Source organism: Perognathus longimembris, chromosome 17, assembly GCF_023159225.1.
Source record: "Perognathus longimembris pacificus isolate PPM17 chromosome 17, ASM2315922v1, whole genome shotgun sequence".
Classification (NCBI taxonomy): Eukaryota; Metazoa; Chordata; class Mammalia; order Rodentia; family Heteromyidae; genus Perognathus; species Perognathus longimembris.
Genome location: NC_063177.1, coordinates 10,918,674 through 10,945,205, shown reverse-complemented (window position 1 = coordinate 10,945,205; position 26,532 = coordinate 10,918,674). Strand labels below are relative to the sequence as shown.

At 36.8% G+C, this 26,532-nt stretch overlaps 1 protein-coding gene and 1 non-coding gene across 2 annotated transcripts; both read right to left on the bottom strand.

The window, feature by feature from the left end:
- Positions 1–268: 268 nt before the first annotated feature.
- Positions 269–19,940, bottom strand: Spata22 (spermatogenesis associated 22). Its single transcript, XM_048365108.1, has 8 exons — positions 19,861–19,940; positions 18,127–18,255; positions 15,024–15,084; positions 14,806–14,901; positions 12,555–12,894; positions 6,235–6,364; positions 2,463–2,560; positions 269–492 (listed from the first exon to the last, which is right to left on the bottom strand). Exons 1-8 carry the CDS (start codon positions 19,901–19,903, stop codon positions 301–303), a joined length of 1,089 nt encoding a protein of 362 aa, XP_048221065.1. The 5' UTR covers positions 19,904–19,940; the 3' UTR covers positions 269–300.
- Positions 1,815–1,943, bottom strand: LOC125366595. The gene has a single exon (XR_007213891.1). It is a non-coding gene; the product is annotated as a small nucleolar RNA SNORA30/SNORA37 family (small nucleolar RNA).
- Positions 19,941–26,532: the final 6,592 nt, after the last annotated feature.

Genomic DNA, 26,532 nt, shown 5'->3' with positions numbered 1-26,532 from the left:
TCAAGGACCTCAACATCAGACCTTTGCACAACACCTTGTCAATAAAATTTAATTTAAAAAAGAAGTATCTATGTGTATTGCAATGAGAATTTTTATCTGAAATCATAAATTTTACTAAATGCTCCATTTTAGCAAACACATTAAAATTACTCTTCAAAAATTTCATTTTAAAGGATTTAAATATTTTAATTCAAGAAATAAAATAGAGAAAACTTACAGCACTAAGACCATAGGCATGTAAAATAAACAGCAATACAATGTTTCCATATGTACTAGCTTATCACTATTCCTTATCACAATTTAAATTTCATTCATTGCTTTAGTATAATACTTCATCTCAGCATCTACAATTTTAACAAATGCTTGGAATGTTTTTTGCTCACAAACAGATGCTGGTCTGACAGAAATGCATTTGAAAATGTTCTTTTTTGGGTCATAGTTTCCAACACATCTGTGGACTCGGCCTCTTATCAGTCTTGGAAGTTCACGATCCTGTGTTTCAAAATATAAGCATCAAAAAGTTATTTATCTAAATTTCAACTTTTAATAATATGATTAACTAAATTTTGTATAGTTCTGTGTAAAAATAAGTATGTATTTGGTATACAACTAGAAATTAAAGTGTTATATTAAATCTAGGTGTAACACACCTAGAATCCCAGCACTCAGGAAGCTGATGCAGAAAGGTTTGGAATTCCAGGACACCATAAGGAAACAGTCTCAAAGAACCAAATCAAACAACAAAAATCAAACCAATATAAAATAAGTGCTGGATCATAGAGCGCACACATTCACGTACATTTTACATACATGTATATTCTAATACAAATATATGTGTATGCAAATAATGTGTGTATATATACATTTATGTAGATACAAATATATGTATATATATTCTAATTTTCCACATTATTGTTGATGGGAAACAACCAGAGAGCTTTTGAAATTATGGACAATGCTATATGAACTAAATAGGAACTACCTCCGAACACTTTAATTCCATCATTCAGGTTCCTACTGCTGACAAAACTATAATGAGGAATTTACTTTCCGTTTACCTATTTTTAATGAAGTTCAGGTATTTTAAGCAACTTGCTTAGGTCATGAAGCTAATAAATGATAAAAATAAACATCAGGATCCAATGTTGTTGTTGTTTTTCAGAATTTAAGCCAATTTCAGAACTAGGCCAAATTCTCTTATAATATGTAGATCTTACAAGGTGTTCATCCTTTTTTTGTCACCAAGCCCTTAATTTATATCCCAGATTACACTAACACATGTATTAAATTCTACATTTTGGTACTGGTAATATACAACTTGCAGGATGCTGAAGAAATGAGGCCTTGTTTCACATCTTTGTAAAATGCTGCTTCTTCATCTTAAAATGCATTCTTCCACATCTCTTACACATCGTCCTTCCCTCAATACACTCTAATTTAGCTCTTTCTAGTTGTTAATACAGGTCCTGATATAAGTTACTATCTACTTGAAGTTCTTTCTCTGATTTCATCTTCCTATCCACTTCTATAGTACCCTACTTGTGCCTCTGTCTTAGCCTTTATTTTTGTGTGTGTCAGTCCTGGAGCATGAACTCAGGGCCTGAGCACACTGTTTCTGAGCTTTTTTGCTCAAAGATAATGCTCTACACTTGAGCCACAGATCAACTTCTGGCCTTCTTGTGGCTAAATGGAGATAAAAGTCTCATGAACTTTCTTACTCAGGCTAGCTTCCAATAGTGGTCCTCATAGCACAGCCTCCAAAGTAGCTATGATTAAAGGTATAAGCCACCGGCACCCTGCAAGAATATTTTTTTTCCTGTTCTGTTGAATGACAGTTGTCACAGATACAATACCAGGGCAAGGATGCAATCAAAGATTTTCTTTCAGCACCAGCTACCAAATGCTAACCCCACTTCCTACAGGAGCACCTGTAAAAATGCTAGAAGTGCTTTTTTTTTAATGTATGTTTTTACTTGAGATTGTAAACTCTTTGAGGGAAGCAGCCATTTACTCCTTACACTCCACTCGATATTCCTTATTGAACATAACATCTAATCCACAATAACTAGTCTCTCCATATTACACATATAAGTAAACAACCCTAATATCAGAACTAAAACCAAATAAAATATTTAAAGTTACATATAGTAAAATGTTAACAGGGGGCTGAGAATATGGCCTAGTGGCAAAAGTGCTTGCCTTATATACATGAAGCCCTGAGTTCGATTCCCTAGCATCACATATATAGAAAATGGCCAGAAGTGGCACTGTGGCTCAAGTGGTAGAGTGTTAGCCTTGAGCAAAAAGAAGCCAGGGACAGTGCTCAGGCCCTGAGTCTAAGGCCCAGGACTGGCAAAAAAAAAAAAAAAAGTTAACAGAATTTATATTACAATGGAATTTTGGCCTGCATTTTTATGTTTTGTTGGCACAGACTTTTCAAAGAATACTTTTAAAATACTCACAATTTCATAAAACACACAAGGAAGTGTATTTTTCCCATCTCTCATAAGAAAGGTCTTTGAATAGTATGGACCAGATGTAACAGCTGAATCAAGGACAGCTAAGCAACATAAAAATGGGGAAGAATTAATTGTTGGAAAAATGCAAATAAAATTTATCACAGAATAGACTTTGTTCCTCTTTTTTAATTGTTATTATAAAGGTGATATACAGAGGGGTTGCAGTTACAGGTAATGCATACATTTCTTTTTGGACAATGTCACCACTTCCCTTGCTCTCTCCCAGCTGTTCCCTCCCATCCCACAAGTTGTACAGTTCATTTTCAACAGTGTTTAGTGAGTACCACTATTGCATTTGTTCACTCTTCATCTCACCATTTCTGTACCCCCCTTAACCTCCAAAAGACAGATAAATGAACAAGACAAAAAGAAAACAAGACTGGGAATATAGCCTAGTGGCAAGAGTGCTTGCCTCATATACATGAAGCCCTGGGTTTGATTTCTCAGCACCACATACATAGAAAATGGCCAGAAGTGGCGCTGTGGCTCAAGTGGCAGAGTGCTAACCTTGAGCAAAAAGAAGCCATGGACAGGGCTCAGGCCCTGATTCCAAGGTCCAGGACTGGAGGGAGGGAGGGAGGGAGGGAGGGAGGGAGGGAGGGAGGGAGGGAGGGAGGGAGGGAAGGAAGGAAGGAAGGAAGGAAGGAAGGAAGGAAGGAAGGAAGGAAGGAAGGAAGGAGAAACAACAACAACAAAAAACCCTTGTTTCCATTTCCTGGAATTCATTTTGATAAATATTATATGATCAGATGCACATAGGCATTGCACTTTTGTGTTCCTAGAAGTAGACATTAATTGTTCCCACATGAACGTCTCACAATTCTATTTATACAGTAATAAAGATATTTTAAGAAAAATGTATTTTAGGACTATTTTTACATAAAAGAAATGTTTATGGCCCTTTTAAGCATTATACTCAAGTCCATATAATTAAAAATAGGCGCATTTGAAGTTTTTCCTTAGTAAAAGGCAAAAAGATTTATACGATCTGAAGAGAAACCAGAGTATTGAAGTTTTTCCTTAGAATGTGTTTTATAGTGTCTAAATCTCCAGAGCAATCTACTTCATTATCACAATAAAATACTTTAAAACAAATAGGCATCATAATTTAATGAAAAAAGTTATTGAATTTCTATTATAGTCCCAGTCTTCAACTTACTAACATTTTAGGACTTCACGTGAATTGATTCCTTAATTATATTTTATTGTATAAAGGCAGGGTATGTAACAAAACAAATTTCAAATGTGAAATTAGTTTGTATAGGGAAATTAATGTATCTCTTGACTTCCACAATTACCTTCTTGTATGTGGTAAAAGTAGGTGAGATCTACTTCCTTAGTAAATAAATACACAACACTTACTAATAGTTGCCCTGAAATACACTAAAACTCTAAGCATATTCATTCTCCATAACTGTTTGTTACTACTTCTCCCATCTCTCTTATTTTATTCTCCTTAAGTAAACTGTTTAATCTCTTTCTAAACTATTTCTTCATCTGCAAAATCCAAATTTTAATCCATGTTTATCTCTAGAAAATTTTTTGGCCAGTCCTGAGGCTTGAACTCAGGGCTTGAGCACTGTCCCTGGCTTCTTTTTGCTCAAGGCTAGCACTCTACCACTTGAGCCACGGCGCCACTTCTGGCTTTTTCTATATATGCAATGCTGAGGGGTCAAACCCAGGGCTTCATGTATACGAGGCAAGCACTCTACCACTAGGCCATATTCCCAGACCCTCTCTAGAAATTTTTATCTAATGGAGTTATTCATTCTTCCATAATCATCTCCTGAGAACTAGTAGTGAAAATTTGTTACTTTAACGTTAGTCTATATTGCCCCTAATGAGACCTAGATTTTCTTTTCTGTTCTTGGCCCCAGTATCTGGATGGCATTTGTCCCCAACCCCACAACCAGATGTCACTTGTGAATGACTTAAGCCAATTAACATATTCCATTCCCTACCCACCTAGTTTGGGGCTCTAGTGATAGGCTTGTTATCAATCAGAAATGGTGATATGCAAAGAGCCATTTGTTTATTTCTGGGAAAGAGCACTAGAAGAAGCTTATCAAAGAAATGTCACAATATGGTTATATCTAAAATGTGTCAGTAAGGCCATGTTCCTTTAGGAGGTTAATAAACACACCTCAACTCCTTGACTTAAGATCCCTTCCTCTTTCTCAGTCAGCAGGATAACATTTTCTAGTCTCTCCCTGACTCTAACCTCCTTGCTTCCTTTTAAAAGGACCCATGTGATGACCTTGGGTCCACTGAGAAAATCCAGGATAATTTCCCAAAGCAGAAGTCACTTTTTTTTTTGTGGCTAGTCCTGGGCCTTGAACTCAGGGCCTGAGCACTGTCCCTGGCTTTCTTTTGCTCAAGGCTAGCACTTTGCCACTTGAGCCACAGTGCCACTTCTGGCCATTTTCTATATATGTGGTGCTGGGGAATCGAACCCAGGACTTCATGATACGAGGCAAGCGCTCTTGCCTCTAGGACATATTCGCAGCCCCAGAAGTCACTTTTGATGTACAAGGTAAGTTGGTAGATTTTTAGAACAAGAACATACACAGCTTGAGGTCACTATTTTGTCACAGGCACTATTATTAAAATTACAGTACTTCAAAGAGGGAGGACTAGTCACAGGTAGAAGTTTAGGCAATGAAGAAATACCATGGCTCAACATAATATTGGGTTGAAATGCAAACTATTTCTACATTCATGATATAAACAAACATATGGATCCAGATACATAATAAATTATAAAAGCATGGACAGGAAAGATACTTCAGGACTTATTTCTAAAGTAACAACCATAAAGGAGCTTTAAATATACCTATGACATAGTCATATGGATGTTTATGACAGTCTCTTTTTGTGAAATTATTTCACAATTTATTATTAATTTTAAACTATAAAAATTATTTTGCTCTTTTAAGATGTTTAAACTTATTATCCTCAAGTACTTGTACAAAGGAGTTTCAATTCAACAAGTCAGTTTGTGAGTACAATGAATGTTGATTAATGTCACCCCTTTAATCACTCTCCATCTCTCCCAATCCTACTCATCCCTTAAGTAGTAAGTTTTGAATCTCTATACATTATTTCTCTTATCTTTTCCGTCTAAGAAAAATTCTAGAAATATACAAAACTCTTAAAATATTAATTTAGAAAAGGTATTTATTATCAGTATTATTCATAAAATATTCTTTAGGAGTATTTAAAATATTATTTAACTTACATACAAAAATAAGTAATGTAGTATAGAAAGTGAACAAGATTGAGATTAAGGAGACTTGGATTCTTTCTTGTGTGACATGCATACATATCAGTACTGAGTCTTGAACTTAGGGCCCTACATTCCATGGCTGCTGCTCTAACACTTGAGTCATGTGTCCAGTTACAAGGAGACATGGATTTTACCACTGCTGCTAACTTTATGATTTAGTCAAATCTATTTTAATCATGTGCCCTATTTCCTCACATAACTCAAAGGGTTAGATTACTTACAAAGGTCTATTTAACATTAACATTATGAATCAGAAGAATACTACTATCAGTTACCAATTATTTAATTCACACAAATCTGAAGAAAATTCTAATGAATCATAATCTCCTTTTGTAATTTTTTCTTCACAATCCCCTCAGTATTCCTGTTGATATTTAAAACTTCTGTCCAAATAGTGTTACTGAAGTATTTTTGAAGTATTATACTTACCTAATAATTCAAAAAGAAGTACAGATTTCTGTGTATGTTCATGCCAGTATTTCATGCTTTCAATAACTGCAGAAATAACTCTTAAAGAATTGGTTTTTTCCTTAAGTTGTAATTGATGCGAAGGACTTTTCTTTTGGGAAAAAAATGAAGCATTACCAAACTTATGCATTTATTAAATCCATTACTATAACATTATAGAAGGAAAAAATCAAGATGTATTTGAAGACGATCAAGAAAGCAGCTATGGGGCTGGGGATATAGCCTAGTGGCAAGAGTGCCTGCCTCGGATACACGAGGCCCTAGGTTCGATTCCCCAGCACCACATATACAGAAAACGGCCAGAAGCGGCGCTGTGGCTCAAGTGGCAGAGTGCTAGCCTTGAGCGGGAAGAAGCCAGGGACAGTGCTCAGGCCCTGAGTCCAAGGCCCAGGACTGGCCAAAAAAAAAAAAAAAAAAAAAGAAAGCAGCTATTATGTATGGTCATTCATCCACTCATTCATGTCCATTCACTGAATAAACATGTTGTGCAAAATCCTGTGATAAATAGATACATAAACCAATTCCTTTCCCTAAAGTTCTCACATTCTTGGAGGAGAGCCAGATATATTATTCATTTGTTGATTTGTTCAAAAGTGGGGTTTTTTTTGAGTCTTAAAAAAAAATTCTTGAAAGTATAAAAGGAACTATTAGGGAATGAGAAGATGACCAATGGGAAGCAAGGAAGAGCTAAGTGTAAGCTGCAGAGGTAAGTACAATCAAATTAATTTACATACATGTATGGAAAAAGTTGTAATAAAATACACTATTTTATAAAATTAATAAACACTAATGGAAAAATAAAAAAATGTTTTGGACCACCTGTTCCATTTGAACATAGCTACTAATGAAACTATAGTAGAGCACAAAACAGATATAGTGTCTGTTCTCACATGATTTACAGTCTAAAATGGAATTCATAAAATAAATAAATAAATATATAAAACAACATAAGGAACTGACATGTTCTATGCATAAAAAAAAACAAGAAAAAAGAGAGATTGGGATTAATATTTTAAATGGTTATATGGTAACAGAGAGACGTGTAGGGGGCCTGAGATAGAAATTTGCTTTGTATTTCTGAAGATCTACTAAGAATAGAGTAAGAAGAGTGGTCATACATGCCTATAATCCCAACCGCATGGGAAATAGAAAAGCCTGTCCAGGCCAAAAAATAACCCTCAGTAAGACTATATCCAAAAACAAGCTACATATACCTGTAGTCGCTCAAGCCTATAATCCTAGCTACTTCGGAGGTAGAGATTTGAGAATTGAACTTTGAGGCCAACCCAGGCATAAAAGTTTTTGAGATTCTATCTCAACCAATGTCTGGGCACAGTAGCCTGAGTCTATTACCTCGGCCACAAGGGGACGCAAAAGAGTTGAGTGCGTTGGTGCACATCTGTCATCCCCAGCAACCCAGGGAAGCACAAGTAGAAAGATCTCAGCTCAGACACTACCTTGACAATAACCAAAGTGAAAAGGGGCTGGAGGCATGGCTCAGTGGTTAGAATGGCTGCTTAGCAAGCATGATCTCTGAGTTCAATTCCTAGTTCTACTATAAACAAAACCAAAACATACCTGTAATCCCAGCTATGAGGGGACACAGGTAGGAAGATTGTGGTCAAAGGTGAAATCCTATCTGAAAATTAACTAAAATAAAAAGTCTTAGGGTCATGGCCCAAGTGGCACAGTGATTGCTTAGCAAGCATAACAAACCCCAATAACAACCAAAAGAAAGAAAGTGTAAGATACTGATGATTTTCTTTGTGAGGATAAAAGTTGTGAAAAACATCTGATGGAACTTTTTTTCTCCAAATACAAATACTTTTCTCCCTTCTTCCCATACTAACCCGAATTCTAAAATGTCTCCTTTTGAAGGTTATTATCATAATGAGCCACAGTGAAATAAGGTGACAGTGTCACCTTATTCTTATTATTATGCATAAGAGGACATAAAGCTAAGAACTACTGAAAAATATGCTATTTTGATCATATTACCAGAAAGAAAAGAAAAACATACTTTACCCTAAAGGTGTGTTTAAAAGACTGCTTTCAGACAAGTAGTCAGAACAAAGGATATTTAAGAACCCAAAGACGGAAGCAGGTAAGAAGCTGTTACCACTCTTAGGCTGGAATGACAATGGAAGTAGTTAAATTACTAAGCCAGGAAAATTTAGACGCATAGAGAAACTGTGCCATGCAGTGGCATAGCCATTTGATACCCTCCTGGTGATTTCCACTGGCTGAGACTAGCAAATAAGAGGTCCCAGAATGATGAGCTATGAATCAGCATTCCAGAGCACAGAGAAGAGCAGGTGAAGAATGTACTATGCCAGAAGGTGAGGAAGGGAAGAAAGCAAACAACCAGTACACATAAAGTGTACAAATATTTACAAGGAACAATTAGCACTGTGCACAGAGTGAGGTATGAAAATTATAAACCAAAGCAGGAATATTAGAATATATGCCATGTTTAGAGAATTGTGAAGTCCAGAATGACTAGCAAATTGGAAGAATAGTGAAGTATGGAATATAAGGCTAAAAGGAAGAATAGGAACATATTACAAAGCAGAAATCAGTAAAGTATTGCCTACACTCAAAATTTACCTGACATCTGTTTTTGCAAACTTTTATTACAACATGGCCATACTCATTAACCTATGTATTGTCTACAGCTGATGCCAAGCTATGATGGCAGAGTTAAGTGGTATAGCTGAATAACTGTAACAGACAGCATTCCTATTAAGCAAAAATTCCATCTGGCCCTGATCTCTGTTTAAGAAAAAAACACAGAATAATGTATGAAGAGATTGGTAAAATTTGCAGTGAAAAGTCTGGGTCCACTAAAAAAAAAAAAATCTGAAGCAAGCTTGGTGCTGGTGGCACATGCCTGTAATCCTAGCTACTCAGAAGGCTGAGATCTAAGGATCATGGTTTGAAGCCTGCCTGGGGAGGAAGGCCCATGAGATTATCTCCAACTAACGACCCAAAAAGCTGGAAGTGGAGCTGTGGCTCAACTGGGAAAGCACTAACTTTGAGCACCACAAAAGCTTAGGGACAGTGCCCAGACCCAGTTCAAGCCCCATGACTGACACCAAAAAGAGAAAAAAACAACAAAAACACCAAAATGCTTCTACAGCAACTATGAAAAAGGAGCATCCAGCTGATTCTCAGTGGCTTATACCTGTAATCCTAGCTACTCAGGGAGCTGAGTGAGATCTGAAGGATAGACAAATCTGGGTTAGAAACCAGCGCAGGCATAAAAGTGCAAAAGACTCCATCTCTTATTAACCATCAAAAAAAAAAAAAAAAAAAAAAAACCCTGGCTGGAGGTGTAGCTCAAGTGGAAGAAAATTATCAGTGAATAAAAAAGCTGAGCAAGTAAAAGGATCCAGAAACTGACCAAGAAAATTATACTTCATGATCAAGTAGGCTTCATCCCACAGACACAAAGATGGTTCAACATCCGTAAATCAATCAGTGTAATTCACCACATAAACAGAGCTAAGACCAAAAATCACATTGTCATTTCAGTCGATGCCCAAAAAGCCTTTGACACGATACAATATCCATACATGTTAAAAGCCCTGGAGAGAACAGGAATAGATGGAACATTCTTTAAAACAATAAAAGCCATATACAACAGACCAACTGCTAATATCATATTAAATGGGGAGAAACTAAAACCATTCCCCCTAAACTCAGGAACAAGACAAGGATGCCCACTCTCCCCACTTCTTTTCAACATAGTGCTGGAATCCCTAGCCATAGCAATAAGGCAAGAGGAGGACATCAAAGGGATCCAAATCGGCAAGGAAGAAATCAAGCTATCCCTATTCGCAGATGACATGATCTTAGATCTGAAGGACCCAAAAGACTCAGTCCACAAACTCCTACACCTAATAAACCATTTTGACAAAGTAACAGGATACAAAATCAACCCACAAAAGTCAGCAGCTTTTCTGAACACCAGCAATGTACAAGCAGAAAAGGAAATTATGGAAATAATACCATTTACAATAGCTAAAAAAAGAATAAATTACCTACGGATCAACCTAACTAAAGACGTGAATGACTTATTTAATGAGAACTATAAAAATCTAATAAGGGAAATCAAAGAGGACACAAGGAGATGGAAAGGCCTCCCATGCTCATGGGTAGGCAGAATCAATATAGTGAAAATGGCCATATTGCCCAAATTCTTATACAAATTCAATGCAATCCCCATCAAGATCCCAGATACATTCTTCACTGAAACAGAGAAAGCATCCCATAAATTTATATGAAACAGCACAAGACCTAGAATAGCCAAAGCAATTCAAGGCAAAAAAAGCAGTGCAGGAGGTATCACAATACCAGATTTCAAGCTCTATTATAGAGCCATCATAACAAAAACAGCCTGGTATTGGTATAAAAACAGACCTGAAGACCAATGGAATAGACTAGAAGATCCAGAAATAAAGCCACATTCTTACAGTCAGCTGATATTCAACAAAGGAGCTAAAGACATACAACGGAAAAAAACATAGCCTCTTCAACTACTGGTGCTGGGAAAACTGGGCAGCCATATGCAGAAAACTCAAAATAGACCCTAGCCTATCACCATGCACCAAGATCAACTCAAAATGGATCAAGGACCTCAACATCAGACCTGAATCTTTGAAACTACTGAAGGACAGAGTAGGAAAGACGCTAGAACTTACAGGCACAGGAAGGAACTTCCCGAATAGAGTCCCAGGGGCACAACAGATAGGGGAGAGACTTGACAAATGGGACTACTACATATTAAAAAGTTTCTGCACAGCTAAGGACATAGCCACCAAAATAGAAAGACAGCCAACCATATGGGAAAGGATCTTTACCAGCACAGCAACAGACAAAGGCCTAATATCTGTCATCTACAGAGAACTCAAAAAACTAAGCCCCTCCAAGCCCAGTAAACCAATTATTAAATGGGCAAAGGAGCTAAAGAGAGACTTCACAAGAGAAGAAATAAAAAATGGCAAAGAAACATATGAGGAAATGTTCAACATCCCTGGCAATAAAGGAAATGCAAATAAAAACAACGCTGTGATACCAGCTCACTCCAGTTAGAATGGCCTATACTCTGAACTCAGGCAACCACAAATGCTGGAGGGGATGCAGGGAAAGAGGAACTCTTCTCCACTGTTGGTGGGAGTGCAAATTAGTACAACCACTTTGGAGAACAGTATGGAGGTCTCTCAAAAAGCTCAATATAGACCTACCCTATGACCCAGCCATACCACTCCTAGGCATCTATTCTGAACAGCAGGTCCCAAGATATCAAAAAGACATTTGCACTTCCATGTTTATCGCTGCACAATTCACAATAGCCAAAATACGGAAACAACCCAGATGCCCCTCTACAGATGAATGGATCCAAAAAATGTGGTACCTGTACACAATGGAATACTACATAGTGATTAGAAATGATAAAATATTGGTATTTGCAGGGAAATGGTCAGAACTTGAACAAATAATGTTGAGCGAGACAAGCCTAGAACACAGAAAAAAAGGGGCATGATCTATTTGATATATGACTGTTAAGGTGGGGGGGGGGAACACTAGAGATCAAGTCTGCAAAACAAAAAACTTCTGGTCACATGGTATTTCTCACAGGTTTGGGTCAGGGACCTTACATTATGTAACTAAAACCAAACAACCACTAAACATAAAAAGGTCTAAAACAGACCTCTCAGTGGATCACAATAGCTCAAAAGCTATATATGTATAATAATATAAGACAAGGATAAGCAAACTCTATTGTTGATATTATATTTAAAGTTCTACATGAATTTCCTTTGGCGTATGCCACGTGGTTACTGTATGTTTTTGGTACACTGGGTATTGTATATATGCCTACCTGATCTAGGGAAGGGAAAGAAAAACGAGGATGTAAGATATCATAAGAAATGTGCACACTGTCCTATTATGTAACTGTACCCCTTTTGCACAACACCTTGTCAAAAAAATTTAATAAAAAAATTTTTTTAAAAAAGCTAAGCAAGCATGGCCTGAAGTCCAAGCTCCGATACCAGACAGAGAGAGAGAGAGAGACAGACAGACAGACAGAAAAGAAGGAGCCTCCAATAATATCCCCTAAGAAATTATCTTGGAAACTAACACTGATCTACTCCAACGGAACTGCATATTTATATTAATCAACATATGCCATATAATTTCAAATTATTTTACTTTTTATAGCTTTCTAAATATTTACCTAATATTTTAAAGCCATTCATTAATATTTTAATGTTTACCTTCAGAGTATTTTCTTCTGAAACATCATCCAACATTTTTTTCTTAAATTGACTTTGTTGAAAATTAGGCTTAAATGCCTGCAATCCACTGTTCTTATCCAAGCCTTTTTTTGTGGAACCAGACATTTTGGAGAAGCCTGTTTGTCCGAGGATCTCAGTTTCTTTGTGACCAGATAAATTAGAAGGTGCAGGTATTCTTAACTGCTTTTGTGGTTGAGTTCCCAAACTCACTGGACAAAAACTGCTTCTATCCTTTGCCATCATGTTTTTTTTTAACTGAGGTCTAAAATAATTTGTATCCCAAGTACGCACGCTGGTATTTTTGTCATCATCTCTGTAGCTATAAAAATAAATATGTATTTGTATAAGCTTTTCTAAAATTAAATTAGACAAAAAGTTTTTTACTTAAATAAAATGTAATTTACTACTAGTTATTATTTATGATTTATTACTACTAGTTAAAAATTCCAAACATAATACTGCAACAAAATCACAACATATGACCTCTTTCCATATGAAAAGATAGCAAGTTACTGAAAAGTCTAGAACTCAAAAAGCTAGTGTCTCAATTAGTAGTATAGTGCTACAGAGTATATTTTTAAACTATTCTACCCTCCATGACAGTGGTTGTCTCCAAGTGAAGATGACTTTTGCTTAATTCTTTATACATTACATTTAAATTTTCTACAAATATATAAATCAAAAGGAAAATAAAGGCTGACCAGATAGCTATTTGATTAGATATTTTGTGCTTTTACAATATAGCTGAGGAGCACTACTATTCAGTCTGACGCAGTATTTTTTTGCTACATTAATCTGAGTGATATCAGCTGATCAGAACATGGAACTCAATGAAGCCAAAATCTAACTATATTTTCTAGGCAGGCTGGTAAAGAATTGCCCAAGGAAAAACTTGTTCAAGTCACAAATTCTTAATTGAGTAATTTTCCAGGAAATATTGCAAGAAAGCTTAATAAACTCATCCCTTATTTAAGAAAATAATCACCAGGCATCAGTGGCTCACACCTGTAATCCTAGCTACTCAGGAGGCTGAAATCTGAGGACTGCAGTTCAAAGCCAGCCCAGGCAAAAAAGTCTGTGAGACTCTTATTTCCAATTAAACACCAGAAAACCAGAAGTAGTGCTGTAGCTCAAGTGGTAGAGTGCTAGCCTTGAGCTGAAGAGTCCAAGGGACAGCACCCAAGCCCAGTTCAAGCTCCACAACAATAAAAAAGAAAGGGAGGGAGGGAGGAAAATAATCTCCCCAAAGAGGAGTTCTTATTTAAGAAAATAATCCTCCAAAATGTTTTATGGTGTCTGAAGCTTGTATAAATTGGAAAATGTTGTTAAATAAAGTAAAAAAATTAAGTAACAAATGGTGAGAAAGCAAATTACAATTATAAAAACTTTTTAAGTTACAAAAATAGAAAAATATTATTGGAACTATTAATCACCTGATATATCTCTATGAAGACATGTTTTTCTACTATCTCTTTATATGATACTTTTGCAACTTTTTTCCCAATAAAGAGAACAGAAATGCAACTGTCCTTCCTCTCCTGTGGCTACTAAAACCAGCATTTATAGTCAGAAATGCTTCCTACGCTTTACAATTACTTAGTGGTAACAGTGAAACTAAAACTTCCTCCAAAAATTTGCTGAGAAGGTGTTTCTAGCCTGGAGATTAGCTGAAGAACTACAGTCTCTTTACCTCTCTAGTGCATCCAAAACACATAATCCAATTCAGTTATGTCTTCAACATCCCTTGTATATCATAAAGCCTAATTCCTAGTAGCTTCTGAGGAGAAAAGGAAGCAGTATCTTCCTTAAGGTATCTGCATTATATTATCCATTATATGTAATCCAGGCATGGTTTATTTATTTTTAATGGTTTTGAGTGTTTAATGTAGTATATATACACCATGATCCACAGTCACAAAATTACAGCCCATGTCATACCCAAACTGGCATGTACATATACATTAGCAGTGTGCTTGAAATGTTAAACTTCTTAGAAAAGTACTTATTTTTCTGGGCATAGGGTCAGAAGATCACAAGTTGAGGAAACCCTTGGCTACACAGTCTCCAAAAAACAAAATTAAGACCATGACCAGGCATGTTTTAAAGTATACAGGAGGTTGTACATAGCTGCAAACTCCATACTTATTGATGTAGTATTGATGTAGAAATTTCCCCAAGGGAAAAGAAAGAGAGATAGAAAGAACTGAAAAAAATATTTAGGTATACTCACCTCCAATCACTTTTGTCTCTTTCAGTGTCTGATTGTACATATTTAAACAGAGAATCTTCATTTCTCAGAGGACAAGAAACTGAAGGTGGTGTTGGCCTTTCAATGAAATATGACTTGTTAAATATATTTTTTCAAACTGAGAAATGTAAAATATACACAGGAGACTAACATCTATCAGTAACAGACAAACATTTATTGGTTTTTATTTTTTCACATACCCTGGGTTCATTGTGTCCTTTAAATGGGCTAATTCTGGAGTCACAGCTTCCCAGGCCCAATCTCAGAAGTAGAAGAACACAGATAAAAGTAACATAGGCAGCATTTTTCCAAAACAATGACTTGATATTCATTTAATTTAAAAACTTGAAGAAAAAACTTGGAAGATACACAAATGGTCATCAATAGCACTCTATTGTAGACTTAATCACAGACTGTCCAGTTTTTATAAATGTCTTTCTTCCCCCACTGTATTTTAATAGTTTAATCTGTACACTTTCCACAATCAGTTTATATATATAATCTTATACTTTTTAATATAAATTCAGCTGCCCCAATGTTTGTTAAAAATTTTGGTTCCACCCAATAGTAAGAAGCACATAATAACTGATAGCAGATACATGCAGAGGGTATGAAAGAGAAAGATGGAGAGAATAAAACAAAATTTCACCACTAAACCTACTACTATGTATGATGTACATTGATATTTTCATAGTCTATTCTACTCAAGGCTCTTCTACTATTTTTTTTATAGATTATATTCCAACCCAATTAATACATCAGGCAAATCTTTAAAAACACTTACATAATCCTTACTTATGCAGATTTCTGATAAACAGTAATGTTGGTCAGAACTTCAAGAGCCCAGTAATTCAGAAAGATGCATGCTTCCTTACAGAATAGCTCAAACTTATTATGTTTTAAGACGAAGCTATAAGCCACTTATAAAAACATTTTAAATAGTGAGGATGTTTTAATGGAGAAATGACCACACAGATGCTGTACAATTGTAATTTTGTCCATAAAAATAAGTGATATTAACTTTATATTTCAAATTTGTCTAGTGTAGACCATTTAGAATGACATTAATGTCTATGGGAACACCTTGAGTAATTTTTTTGAAAAAAAAAAACAAGGGCTGGGGATATAGCCTAGTGGCAAGAGTGCCTGCCTTGGATACACGAGGCCCTAGGTTCGATTCCCCAGCACCACATATACAGAAAACGGCCAGAAGCGGCGCTGTGGCTCAAGTGGCAGAGTGCTAGCCTTGAGCGGGAAGAAGCCAGGGACAGTGCTCAGGCCCTGAGTCCAAGGCCCAGGACTGGCCAAAAAAAAACAAAAAAAAAAAAAAGAAAAAAAAAACAAATATTACTGATAAATCTATTTTAGCTAGTTCCAGTGGCTCATGCTTATAGTCCTAGCTAAAATGACATTAATGTCTATGGGAACACCTTGAGTACTTTTTTTGGAAAAAAAAAAACAAATATTATTACTGATAAATCTATTTTAGCTAGTTCCAGTGGCTCATGCTTATAGTCCTAGCTACTCAGTAGTAGTCTGAGATCTGAGAATCATGATTCAAAGACAGCCTCAGCAGGAAAGTCTGTGAGACTCTTATTTCCAATTAACCACGAAAAAGCCAAAGTGGAGCTGTGACTCAAGTGGTAGAGCACTAGCCTTGAGCAAAAAAGCTTAGGAATAGTGTCCAAGCCCTGAGTTCAAGCCCCAGGAACAGCACAAAAATAAAATTTAAAAGAAATCATAAATATATTTTAAATGTTTAGTTACATGTCTATTAATATTTCCAAGTATATATCTGAAATTAAAGTGTATATAACCTGCACATACCAGATACATTTCAGATGTTGACCTTCTTCCACAAAGAACTAAATCAGCAACCATTAAAGTACTGACCACTGGAGCTAACTAAGAGTTCTGAACATAAAGCTAAACCAGGATATTAGTAGTCTCACTTAAAAGATGATATAAGCAGAGGGTCCCTGTCCCCAGAATCTAATCAAGAGATTTTAAAGGGCAGTAAACCCATGACCTCGGAGAAGTAGAACTAGATTATGTAAACTCCCAACAATAGCAACTCTGTGTACAAACTGAAGCTATAAGCAGCAAACTGAATGAGAGAATCTCAGTCCCTTTGGGTTGCTCTAACAATATACCTTAGACTGGATAATTTATAAAAAATATAAATTTATTTCTTACAGTCATGGGAACTGAGAACTTCCAGGTTAGGGGTGGCAAAAAGGTCTGGTGTCTGGTGAAAGTGTGTTTTCACCTTTTTTGTTTTGTTTTGTTTTGTTTTCTTTTTGGCCAGTCTTGGGCCTTGAACTCAGGGCCTGATCACTGTCCCTGGCTTCTTTTTGATCAAGGCTAGCACTCTGCCACTTGAGCCACAGCACCACTTCAGGCCGTTTTCTATGTATGTGGTGCTGAGGAATCGAACCCCAGGCTTAATGTATACAAGGCAAGCACTCTTGCCACTAGGCCATATTCCCAGCCCCTCTCACCTTTTTTTTGTTTTAAGTGGTACTTGTATTTTGAACTCAGGGACTCAAGCTTGCTAGACAAGTGTTCCATCTTTTGGGCTGTACTATCAACCCTTCCCTCATACTTCTTTAATAAAGTCACTAGTCCTATGGCTAAGAGCAGAGGCCATCTAACTTAATCCTCATCTCAACACGAAAATCAACATGAATTTTCAAATGATGACAGAAAATAAAGGGCTGACAAATGAAGAAAGGCAAAAATGCTTTAAGAAATAAGAAAGACTAAGCATCAAAATTTCCTGGTTCTTTTCCATCTTTCCTACATTCCATACACACTTTTCCCTGTTCCTAAAGCAACTTGAATTTTTTCATTGTTTGCCAATGTCTATGTGTGTTTTGAGGAAGAAAATTCTTGTGCTGGAATGTTCATACTTGGAGAATGAAAAGAAGAAATAAAATCCTGAGGTGGGTTCTAGTGGCTCATGCCTATAATACTGCCTACTCAGCAAGCTGACCAGGACAATCAAAGCCAGTCCAGACAGAAAAAGATCAACAAGAGACTCTTCTCTAATTAACCAGCAAAAATGTGGGCTGAAGCAGTATGACTCAAATGGCAGAATGCCAGCCATGACCAAGCAAGTCAAAGAAGTGCGACCTCCACCACTCCCAATTCAAGCCCTGGTACAAGTAAAAAAGAAAGAAGGAAAAAAGGAAGGAAGGGAGGGAGGGAAGGAGAATGGGAGGGAAAGAGACAGAGAGAGAGAGAGAGGATTGTTTCTGAGTTCTTGCTTTCTGGAAATTTTTACTCTGCTCATTTTCTTACCTGTTGGTACAGGAGGGAAATCATAACTTTCAGAAGCAGTACTAATACCTGGATCATTTTTCAGTGGATTAGAAGTTAATGGCTGCCTGTTTCTCTTTTTCTGATTGAACAATGGTACGGGCAAACAGCCTACATTGAATGCATCAATAAAATAGTATATAGCAAATAATCATAACTTACAAAATAACATAATGTACAACTTATAATAATGTAACATGCAGTTTGAATCTCTATTTCTATAGGTTAAGTACATTACAGATAGGATATATTTTATGTCCCTAATTTTATATTCTTTTTAAAATCTTACATAGTCTCACTTACCTCTCTTAAAAATATTTTCTTGTTCTATAAACATTGCTTTAATTTCTCATCTCTATTCTCATCTCCTAACATTTCTCAAATACAACTCCTGTTTTCTTTCCTTCCTGTGCTTACCTATTAGTATATCAACTTCAGATGATAACCTGTACACTATAACAAAGTAAAGAAACATAAAACATGAGCTACGATTTCTAAAAACTTAACAGTTATTTGGACCATAACAACCAATCTTTAGGGCCAAGATTTAACTTGGAATGCTAATTATCATTTCAATTCCAAAGCTATAAACTCATTCTTATAAGCTATATTTCATTTTTTTCTGAAACCCAGAACTCTTCAATTTTAATAAGCACTCCAGATATTTATAATGCTATTTTTCTATAGACCATTTTGAGAATACCATGGATAATGACAATATAAAAATACAACCTCTATTTCCTTCACATGGAAATTAGGATCACAAGTTAGGTCAAAGCTAGAATTAATAAACTATAAAACCTATAAGGGAACTGAAAAGAAAAAAAGATTCAAAAAGCTTTCCCATTGCTTAAATGAAAATCAATGGACTTGGTGGTGAACTGTCACCACTACACTGCAGGAGAATATTGATACTGCAAACTCTCTGCTGAAAGGCTAGGAGAATTATCTTGAGTCAGACTGACTGGGTTTTAATTATGACTTTAAATCTATCTTGAACTACAACTTCAAAGCATATATGTGGGATATATACAGAAAAACAGAATAAGATAATCATTAATATCATGGACTCTAGAGACATATTCCTAAATTCAAATTCTGTTTCTCCCACTTAATATATTCATCACTTAAACTTTTTATTCCTTGATTCCTCATCTAAAAAGCAGGGATAATAATTAAAAACTATCTTAAAAGGTTAGTATAAGAATTGAATGCACTGATTCTTAAGCTTAAATGTCTAGAATACATTATATCCACCATTAAAAAAATAGTTACAATCTTCAATCTGCATTATAATTATTGCCTGGTTCTCATCATTCTTGCCCTGTGTCCTTATACTTCTAAATGAGGAAACAAAAACTCCATAAACTATTAGGAGACAGAAGCAATTATGTAAATGTTTAGAATAAGCCAATCACAAATATAAATAAAAACGTATCTATTTCTTTGTTTGCAGCTTAGACATATAAGAAAACTCAATCACATAAGTTCTGTAGGCAGATTGATATAATAAATCTAAATATTTTGTATTTCATTCCTGTTACTAAATATTTGCCTTGAATAAACTATTTTTTTCTCCCTGAATCTAGAAAGAACAGAATATAGATTAAATGTTTAATCTTTTAAAAAGTTTATTCCAAAATGTTTCATCTCAACCATACAAGGTTTATGTGGCACATGAAAAATATAGGAACTTCAATAAAAGCTGTTCAATACCTGCTGTACTTCGAGATGAATTTTCATTCAGGTTTCTCTTCATTTTCTTCAGTATCAAAACCTATAAACAGTTGCTTAGCATTCCAAATCTACGAAATGAAGTAGTTTGATTAAACCTTCAAAGAAACTTGGAAACTCATCAGTAAGGTCAACAACAAAATTAATTTTTCATCCTACTAATAACAGAAAGTATCTCTTGGAACTATTTTGATAATGTAAACACTTCAGGGAGTTCTTTATTTTCTGAATAAACATTTACAGTATTTTTTCCAACTCTTAAAAGTATTGTGACTGAAGTGACTTTAATCATGCTTCCTAAATATACATGGATTTTTTCATACAATCTATAGAATTTCAGAATCAAGAACCATGAGAATTATGAACCAGATCTATAAAGAAAAAACAGACTACATATAGCACTTAAAACTTACAAGATGGATGGGCTGGGAATATGGCCTAGTGGCAAGAGCATTTGCCTTGTATACATGAAGCCCTGGGTTCAATTCCTCAGCACCACATACATAGAAAAGGCCAGAAGAGGCACTGTGGCTCAAGTGGCAGAGTGCTAGCCTTGAGCAAGAAACCAGGGACAGTGCTCAGGACCTGAGTCCAAGCACCAGAACTGGCAAAAAAACTTACAGGATGGAAATAATACAGTACTGAAAGTGTCTCACTTAAAGACACTGTATATCATCTGCTTTATCCATTAGCTTCAAACAATCAATAGCTAAATTTTCATTTAATATCCAGGATAGCAAATTTCCATTCAGTTTCTACAGTTTCAACTAAGTGAAACGTATTATTTTCAACATACTTTTTTTTTATTTTTTTTATTAATTGGACATAAATTTTTTTACAAGGTGTTGTGCAAAGAGGGTGCAGTTACATAGTAGGGCAGTGTGTACATTTCTTATGATATCTTACAACCTGTTTTTCTATCCTTTGTCTAGGTCAGGTTGACATATTCAACATACTTTTTTAACACATACTTTTCAACATATTTTGTTATAAACGTTTTCCATATTCAGCCTCCTAACATTTTAATCACAATCTAATTCATCAAGCACTTGCCCATTGTATGAAATGGCAAGATAAAAGCTATTTGAAATAGGGTGATTTCTTTTTTGTGCCCCTATGGGAACTTGAACTCAGGGTCTGGGCACTGTCCCTTGGCTTTTTTGTTCAAGGCTGGTGCTTCTACCATTTCAGCCCCATCTCTACTTCTAGCTTTTTTGTGGTTAACTAGACACGGGTCATGGACTTTCCTGTTCTGGCTGGCTTCTAATCCTCAGCCTCCTGAGCAGCTAGGATTACAGGTGTGAGCCACCAGTTCTGAGCTTAAATTAATTTATCTTCCAAGTCCATGACCTAATAAGACAGGTAAACAGAGCTAATAATACAACTCGAACCGAGCTACTTTTAATATTTCCAAATATTACATAAAAATAAAACAAATATCTGTAAATAGCTCCACTTTGTTTCTGTGTCTTAAGCTTGGAGCAGGATAGAAAAGGCACTTGGTCAATAACACAAATTAAATCAGATTAAAATAGTGCCCTTCTAAGAAGCCAAACACTGTTTTGTTGTCTGCATTAACGCAGTTGGCACCCTAAGCCAATGAGGTGTTACTGACCGTCGCAGAAGCACGACACAGGTAGATGTAAAGTGCACACCTGCCCCTGAGCCACGAACCCTGAGCGTGGAGACCCTCCCCGCCTGGCTCCCAGCTGCGGCTTCCGAGCAGCCCCCCACGGGCAGGACTCGGTACCAGAGCCGGAGCTGGTGTCACTGAGGTGCAGAAGGGTCCTGTCTGGCCAACATGGCCGGCCGCCAAGATGGAGGGCGCGCGGCCTGCTGGAGCCTTGCTCCGGGAGACAGAGACAGCTCCTTGGCCCACCCAGGAGCAGGGGACCGTTTAATAACAAGGCCAAGGAAAAGTCTTTCCCTTCTTCCCTTCTTCGAGCCTCTGCGAATGCCAGCAGCTAACTTCCACTTCGAGTTCCCTCACCTCAGCCAACCGTCAGTCAGTCGTCGACCACAGAGGCAAGGCGGCAGTGGTGCACGTCGCTCCAGGTCCTAAAATGGGCGGGAGGTCAGACTTTGCGCAGGCGTGGGCTGAGCTCACGCAGGCGCACTGTTCTTTCCCCCTCACCCCCCCCAACCCACGCCACGGCCTGCGCAAGCGCATGAGCTGCCTGCGCGACGGCGCCCCAGCCTGGGAGAGGTTCCTGCAGAGCTCTGGAGTCTCTGCCCAGGAAGAACACCCTTAGAGCGCCCCTTTGCTTGCTCACACAGTGAGGTACAAGGCACGGGATGGCTCTGCCTCTTCAGCACTTCGCCTGGAGAGGGAGGGAGCCGTTCTGGTTTCCCCCCCTCCCCACCTTGAGGCAGGGGCAGCACTGCAGCCGTGTGCTTCCGCCCACTGAGGAAGGCCCTGAGGCCTCCGGGCTCCCACTCAGCACGTTTCCTAGGTTCTAGACGGGCTTGTTAGGGTGCCAGAGGCCTCCGGGCCTGTGACTAGAAGAGAATGGCCCCCAGAAGAGACCGTGGGCCCCTGAACCAATGCACACGTGCTTGGGTTGGTTTGGCTGCACTTCTAAACCATCAAGAGGCTGGAGAGCGGAGACCTGCATGTAAAGGCACAGAGCAATGGGCCAGGCGGCTGCCTGAGTGGCAGCGATGATCCACAAAAGAAGCATGCTCTCCGGTTCCAGGCTTCCTACCCCACAACCCTGGCTTCTTGGGCTCTTACAATAACCCTCTCTCTATTTTCCCCAGTAAAGTAACAATGGCAGTATTTATTTAATTACCTTAAAAATACTAAAAGAAAACGAACAGTCCTGGCACATAATATAGTGTTCAATTAGTGTTAGCCCTTATCTCATAGCAGCAGCTGCCATTTATTATGTACTTACTATCAGCCACGTGTAGTAATTCTAGATCTAGCTCAAAGACCGCGTTCTGTTATTAATTACCCTGGCTATTCAAGGGCCTGGATAGCTGAAGGGAAGTGATGGCTCAGAGATAAAGGAAAGGTTATTAGTAAAGGTGTATTACTATGAGACAGCAAAACATAGACATTTCTTTAAATAGTAGATCAAATAAGAGTATTAGAAGATTAAAACCAAATTATAGCAGACCTTAGATGGCAGGGTAAGAAATAAGCTTTGAAGGAACCGAGCCTTTTAATTTAGAAAGAAACTTCAGACAACAAAATGTCAGTGATTCATCACTGTTCCAGATAGAAGGCTTCATCAAAACATGTTTCAAGGAAGGAATTTTTAACCTGATATATACTTACATATATGCAAATATACAAAACACCTTCCCTCTCACAAATAAGTTGTTCATTTTAAAAGGAGGAAGGCCTAAGAGTGTGGCTCTTGAGAGCTTACCCAGAATGCGTGAAACCAAAGTATTGATCCTTAGCACCATAACACACACCAAAAACAGTCCATAAGCCAGCCTTGTGCTACATATATAAGAAATGCAGACATTATCAATATAAGATCTTTGCTATCCATTAAGAAGCTTATCTATTGTATCCCTGTCTGTTGGCTTTCCTTCATTTCCATCTAAAAAGTGACAACAATAGGGCCACAGAGGAAGGAGGCATTTTAATAGAATAGTTTGAAAATAGTTTGATTGTCTTACTTCTGGACCACCATATTACATATGAGCCACTGAAAATTGTTGAACAGAAGTCTTTCCTTTGATACAATTGTATCCTCCAAATGTGCTTTTAGAAAAAGCTCCTCTTAAATTGGTCTCCAACAAATTTTCTAGTTTTGATCTACTGAATATCCATAACCATGACATGAAAATGTGCTTTTTTTTTTAAGCTACACTATTTTATTAAGAAATGAAGCCTTTCTCCACACAGAAATAACTAAAGGTAACTGCAATTAATCTCCTAAGTATTATTTTCTCTTAATTATTTTAAAACATTAAATAGTAGTGAGACAAGTTTTCTGAACTCCCCCCAAAAGTAGTAAGATTGTATCATTTTGCATGGTTCAAGCCTCCAGTGTGTTTTGGAAGACAAGGAGTTAAAGTTTCTTGGAAGTTAACTTGGTATAAAAGTATGAAAAGCCTCTGTTGCTCCAGTTCTAAGGAAATGCTCTCTTTCTTTTTCTAGCAAAGATTTCCACAGAAGACAAACTGTCCACAATAAACTGGGTAAGGACAAGCGGAGGGCAGGATCACTGCAATTCATTAACTCTCTAATAAGTTACTCATTTGGACAGGTCACAAAACTTTTAAGAAATATACTTCAAAATGCAGACCTGATAAAATTCTATGAAAACAAGCCTCAGAATGCAAGTCATTTGTGCCAGCTACAAGTAAATAACTGAAGCAGAACATACAGAGTGACTAGGGCAAAAGACAGAGAAAAAAAAAAAAACACCTGAAAATCAACAAGAAAGAAACAAAACAAAAGCAAGTGTTTAATACTTTACCATAGTGAATTAAAACCAAAGTGATCATAAAACTATCACGTTTATATTTATGTGTGTTTTCATAATCTCTATACTGACTGTGTAGTGTTTAGTGTAATGTGTAGAAAGTCATTTGTCTTAGGTCGATAATTTTAATGTGTAAGTTTACATTTTATTTTGTTTTCTTGCTGTCAAGCATTTCTTACAGAACATAGAAATTGATTTAGTAAATATTATGAAAAAACTATTTTATACTTCTATTATATATTTTATTCGCATATCCTGAGCACACTGTTGTGGCTGTTTACATAGATTCTGAAAAAGCAAAACTAGAACCTCAGGAAAGGCCAAAAATAACAGGGAGGCACCCCTGCTATCCTGTGAAAAACACTGGACTTAATCCGAAAAATAGGTCCCAGGCCTAGTTTTCTCTTATGTAGCTGTGGAGACTTCACCATGTGTTTTCTTTATCCCTGCAATGGGGATCTTAATACCTAACCCATTCTATCAATAAAGTGAATTTGTGAATAAATTGGGCTGCTGTATGTAGAAGAACATTATAAATTGACTGATCGTCATTGTATTGTTACTCATCTTAGATTTTGTCTAACAAACGGGCATTACAAATACATAATATTTTCAGCACTTGAATATATTAGACTTTCTGGGTGACTGAGCATGAAATCAAGTCAGATTTGGCTCAGAATCATTTCTTCAAAAGCATGTAATCCTCTTCGTATTCTTGATAACTTCCCTAATAAGACCCCCTTTCAAACAGCACATTCCAGTGGAGAGTCCCTGCTGGCTGTAAATGAAGCCAACTAAAGAAACTCATATGATGTGGTTAATACATATAGTATGTCCCAAGACATTTTTAGGATGTGAAAATTACTTCCAGTTGGTTTTCTTTTAAAGGATAAGCCAGATTTCTAAAGAAATTAACACAGAATTAGAAAAAAAAATCACAAAAAAAAAAGAAATTAAAGGATGTTTCAAAGTTGTTCTTTTTTTTTGTTTTTCATTATAGAGGTCCTTCACATTTTTGCCTCCGTTAATTCTTGGGTATTTTACTTTTTTTGAGGCAATTGAAAATGAGGTTGCTTTCCTGATTTCAATCTCAGTCTTGTTGTTGGCATACAGAAAAGCTACTGATCTTTGTGGTGTGATTAAATACAGCTACTTTGTAAAAATTTTGGATCTGCTCAAGGGAAAGATACTTTAGGGTCCTTTAAGTACAGGATCATGTCATCTGCATAAAGAGATTGTTTTACTTCTTCCTTCCCTATTTGGATCTCTTTTAATGTTTTTTCTCTTGTCTTATTGCTCTTGCTAGGAATTCCAACACTATATTGAAGAGGAATTGAAGGGGAGTGGAGAGAGTGGACATCCTTTGTTTCATTCCTGATTTTAGGGGAAATGGCTTTAGTTTTTCTTCATTAAGTACAATGGTGGCTGTAGTTTTGTCATACACAGCCTTTATTACGTTGAGGAATGCTCCATGTATTCTTAGCTTCTCCAGAGCTTTTATCACAAAAGGTATCATCAAAAGCTTTTCCTGCATCTACTGAGGTGATCCTGTGGTTCTTGTCCTTGCTTCTGTTGATGTGTTGTATAACATTTATTGATTTACGTATGTTGGACTCTTCGCATCTGTGGGATAAATCCTGCTTAATCATGGCATATGATTAAGCATATGATATCATTGTTTAGTTGTTGGATTCTGTTGGCCCACATTTTGTTGAGAGGTTTAGCACTGGTGTTCATCAGGGAGATAGGTCTAAAGTTCTCCTTGCTTGATGTGTCTGCTTTGGGGATGAGTGTACTGCTGGCTTCATAGAATGCATTTGGTAGTGATCCCTCCCTTTCTATTTCACTGAAGAGTTTGAGGAATATTGGTGTTAGCTCCCCATTGAAGGTCTCATAGAATTTGGCTGTGAGGCCATCAGATCCTAGGCTTTTCTTGGAAAGAGGGTATTTTATTACCAATTTGATTTTATTACTTGTGGTGGGTCTGTTTTGTTGATTTATGTCTTCCTGGCTTAGTTTGAGTATATTTATTTTCTCTAAGAATGTATCTGCTTCTGCCAGATTCTCCAGTTTATTGCCATAGATGCTTGTAAAGTATTCCCCAATAATATCCTAAATTTTGCTTGAATCTGTTGTGGTTTCCTTCTTCATCTCTGATATTATTTATTTGAGTGATGTATTTCCCTAGTCAAGTTTGCTAGGGGCA

Bases quoted from the DNA above. Each gene is read 5' to 3' on its own strand.
- Spata22 (XM_048365108.1), bottom strand. From the start codon at position 19,903: ATGAAGAGAAACCTGAATGAAAATTCATCTCGAAGTACAGCAG. The intron at 15,085-18,126 runs GTAAGAAAATGA...TCTACTTCTGAG, and splicing joins TTTCCCTCCTGTACCAACAG to ATTGGGCCTGGGAAGCTGTG. The intron at 14,902-15,023 runs GTATGTGAAAAA...TTTCATTGAAAG, and splicing joins AAGGACACAATGAACCCAGG to GCCAACACCACCTTCAGTTT.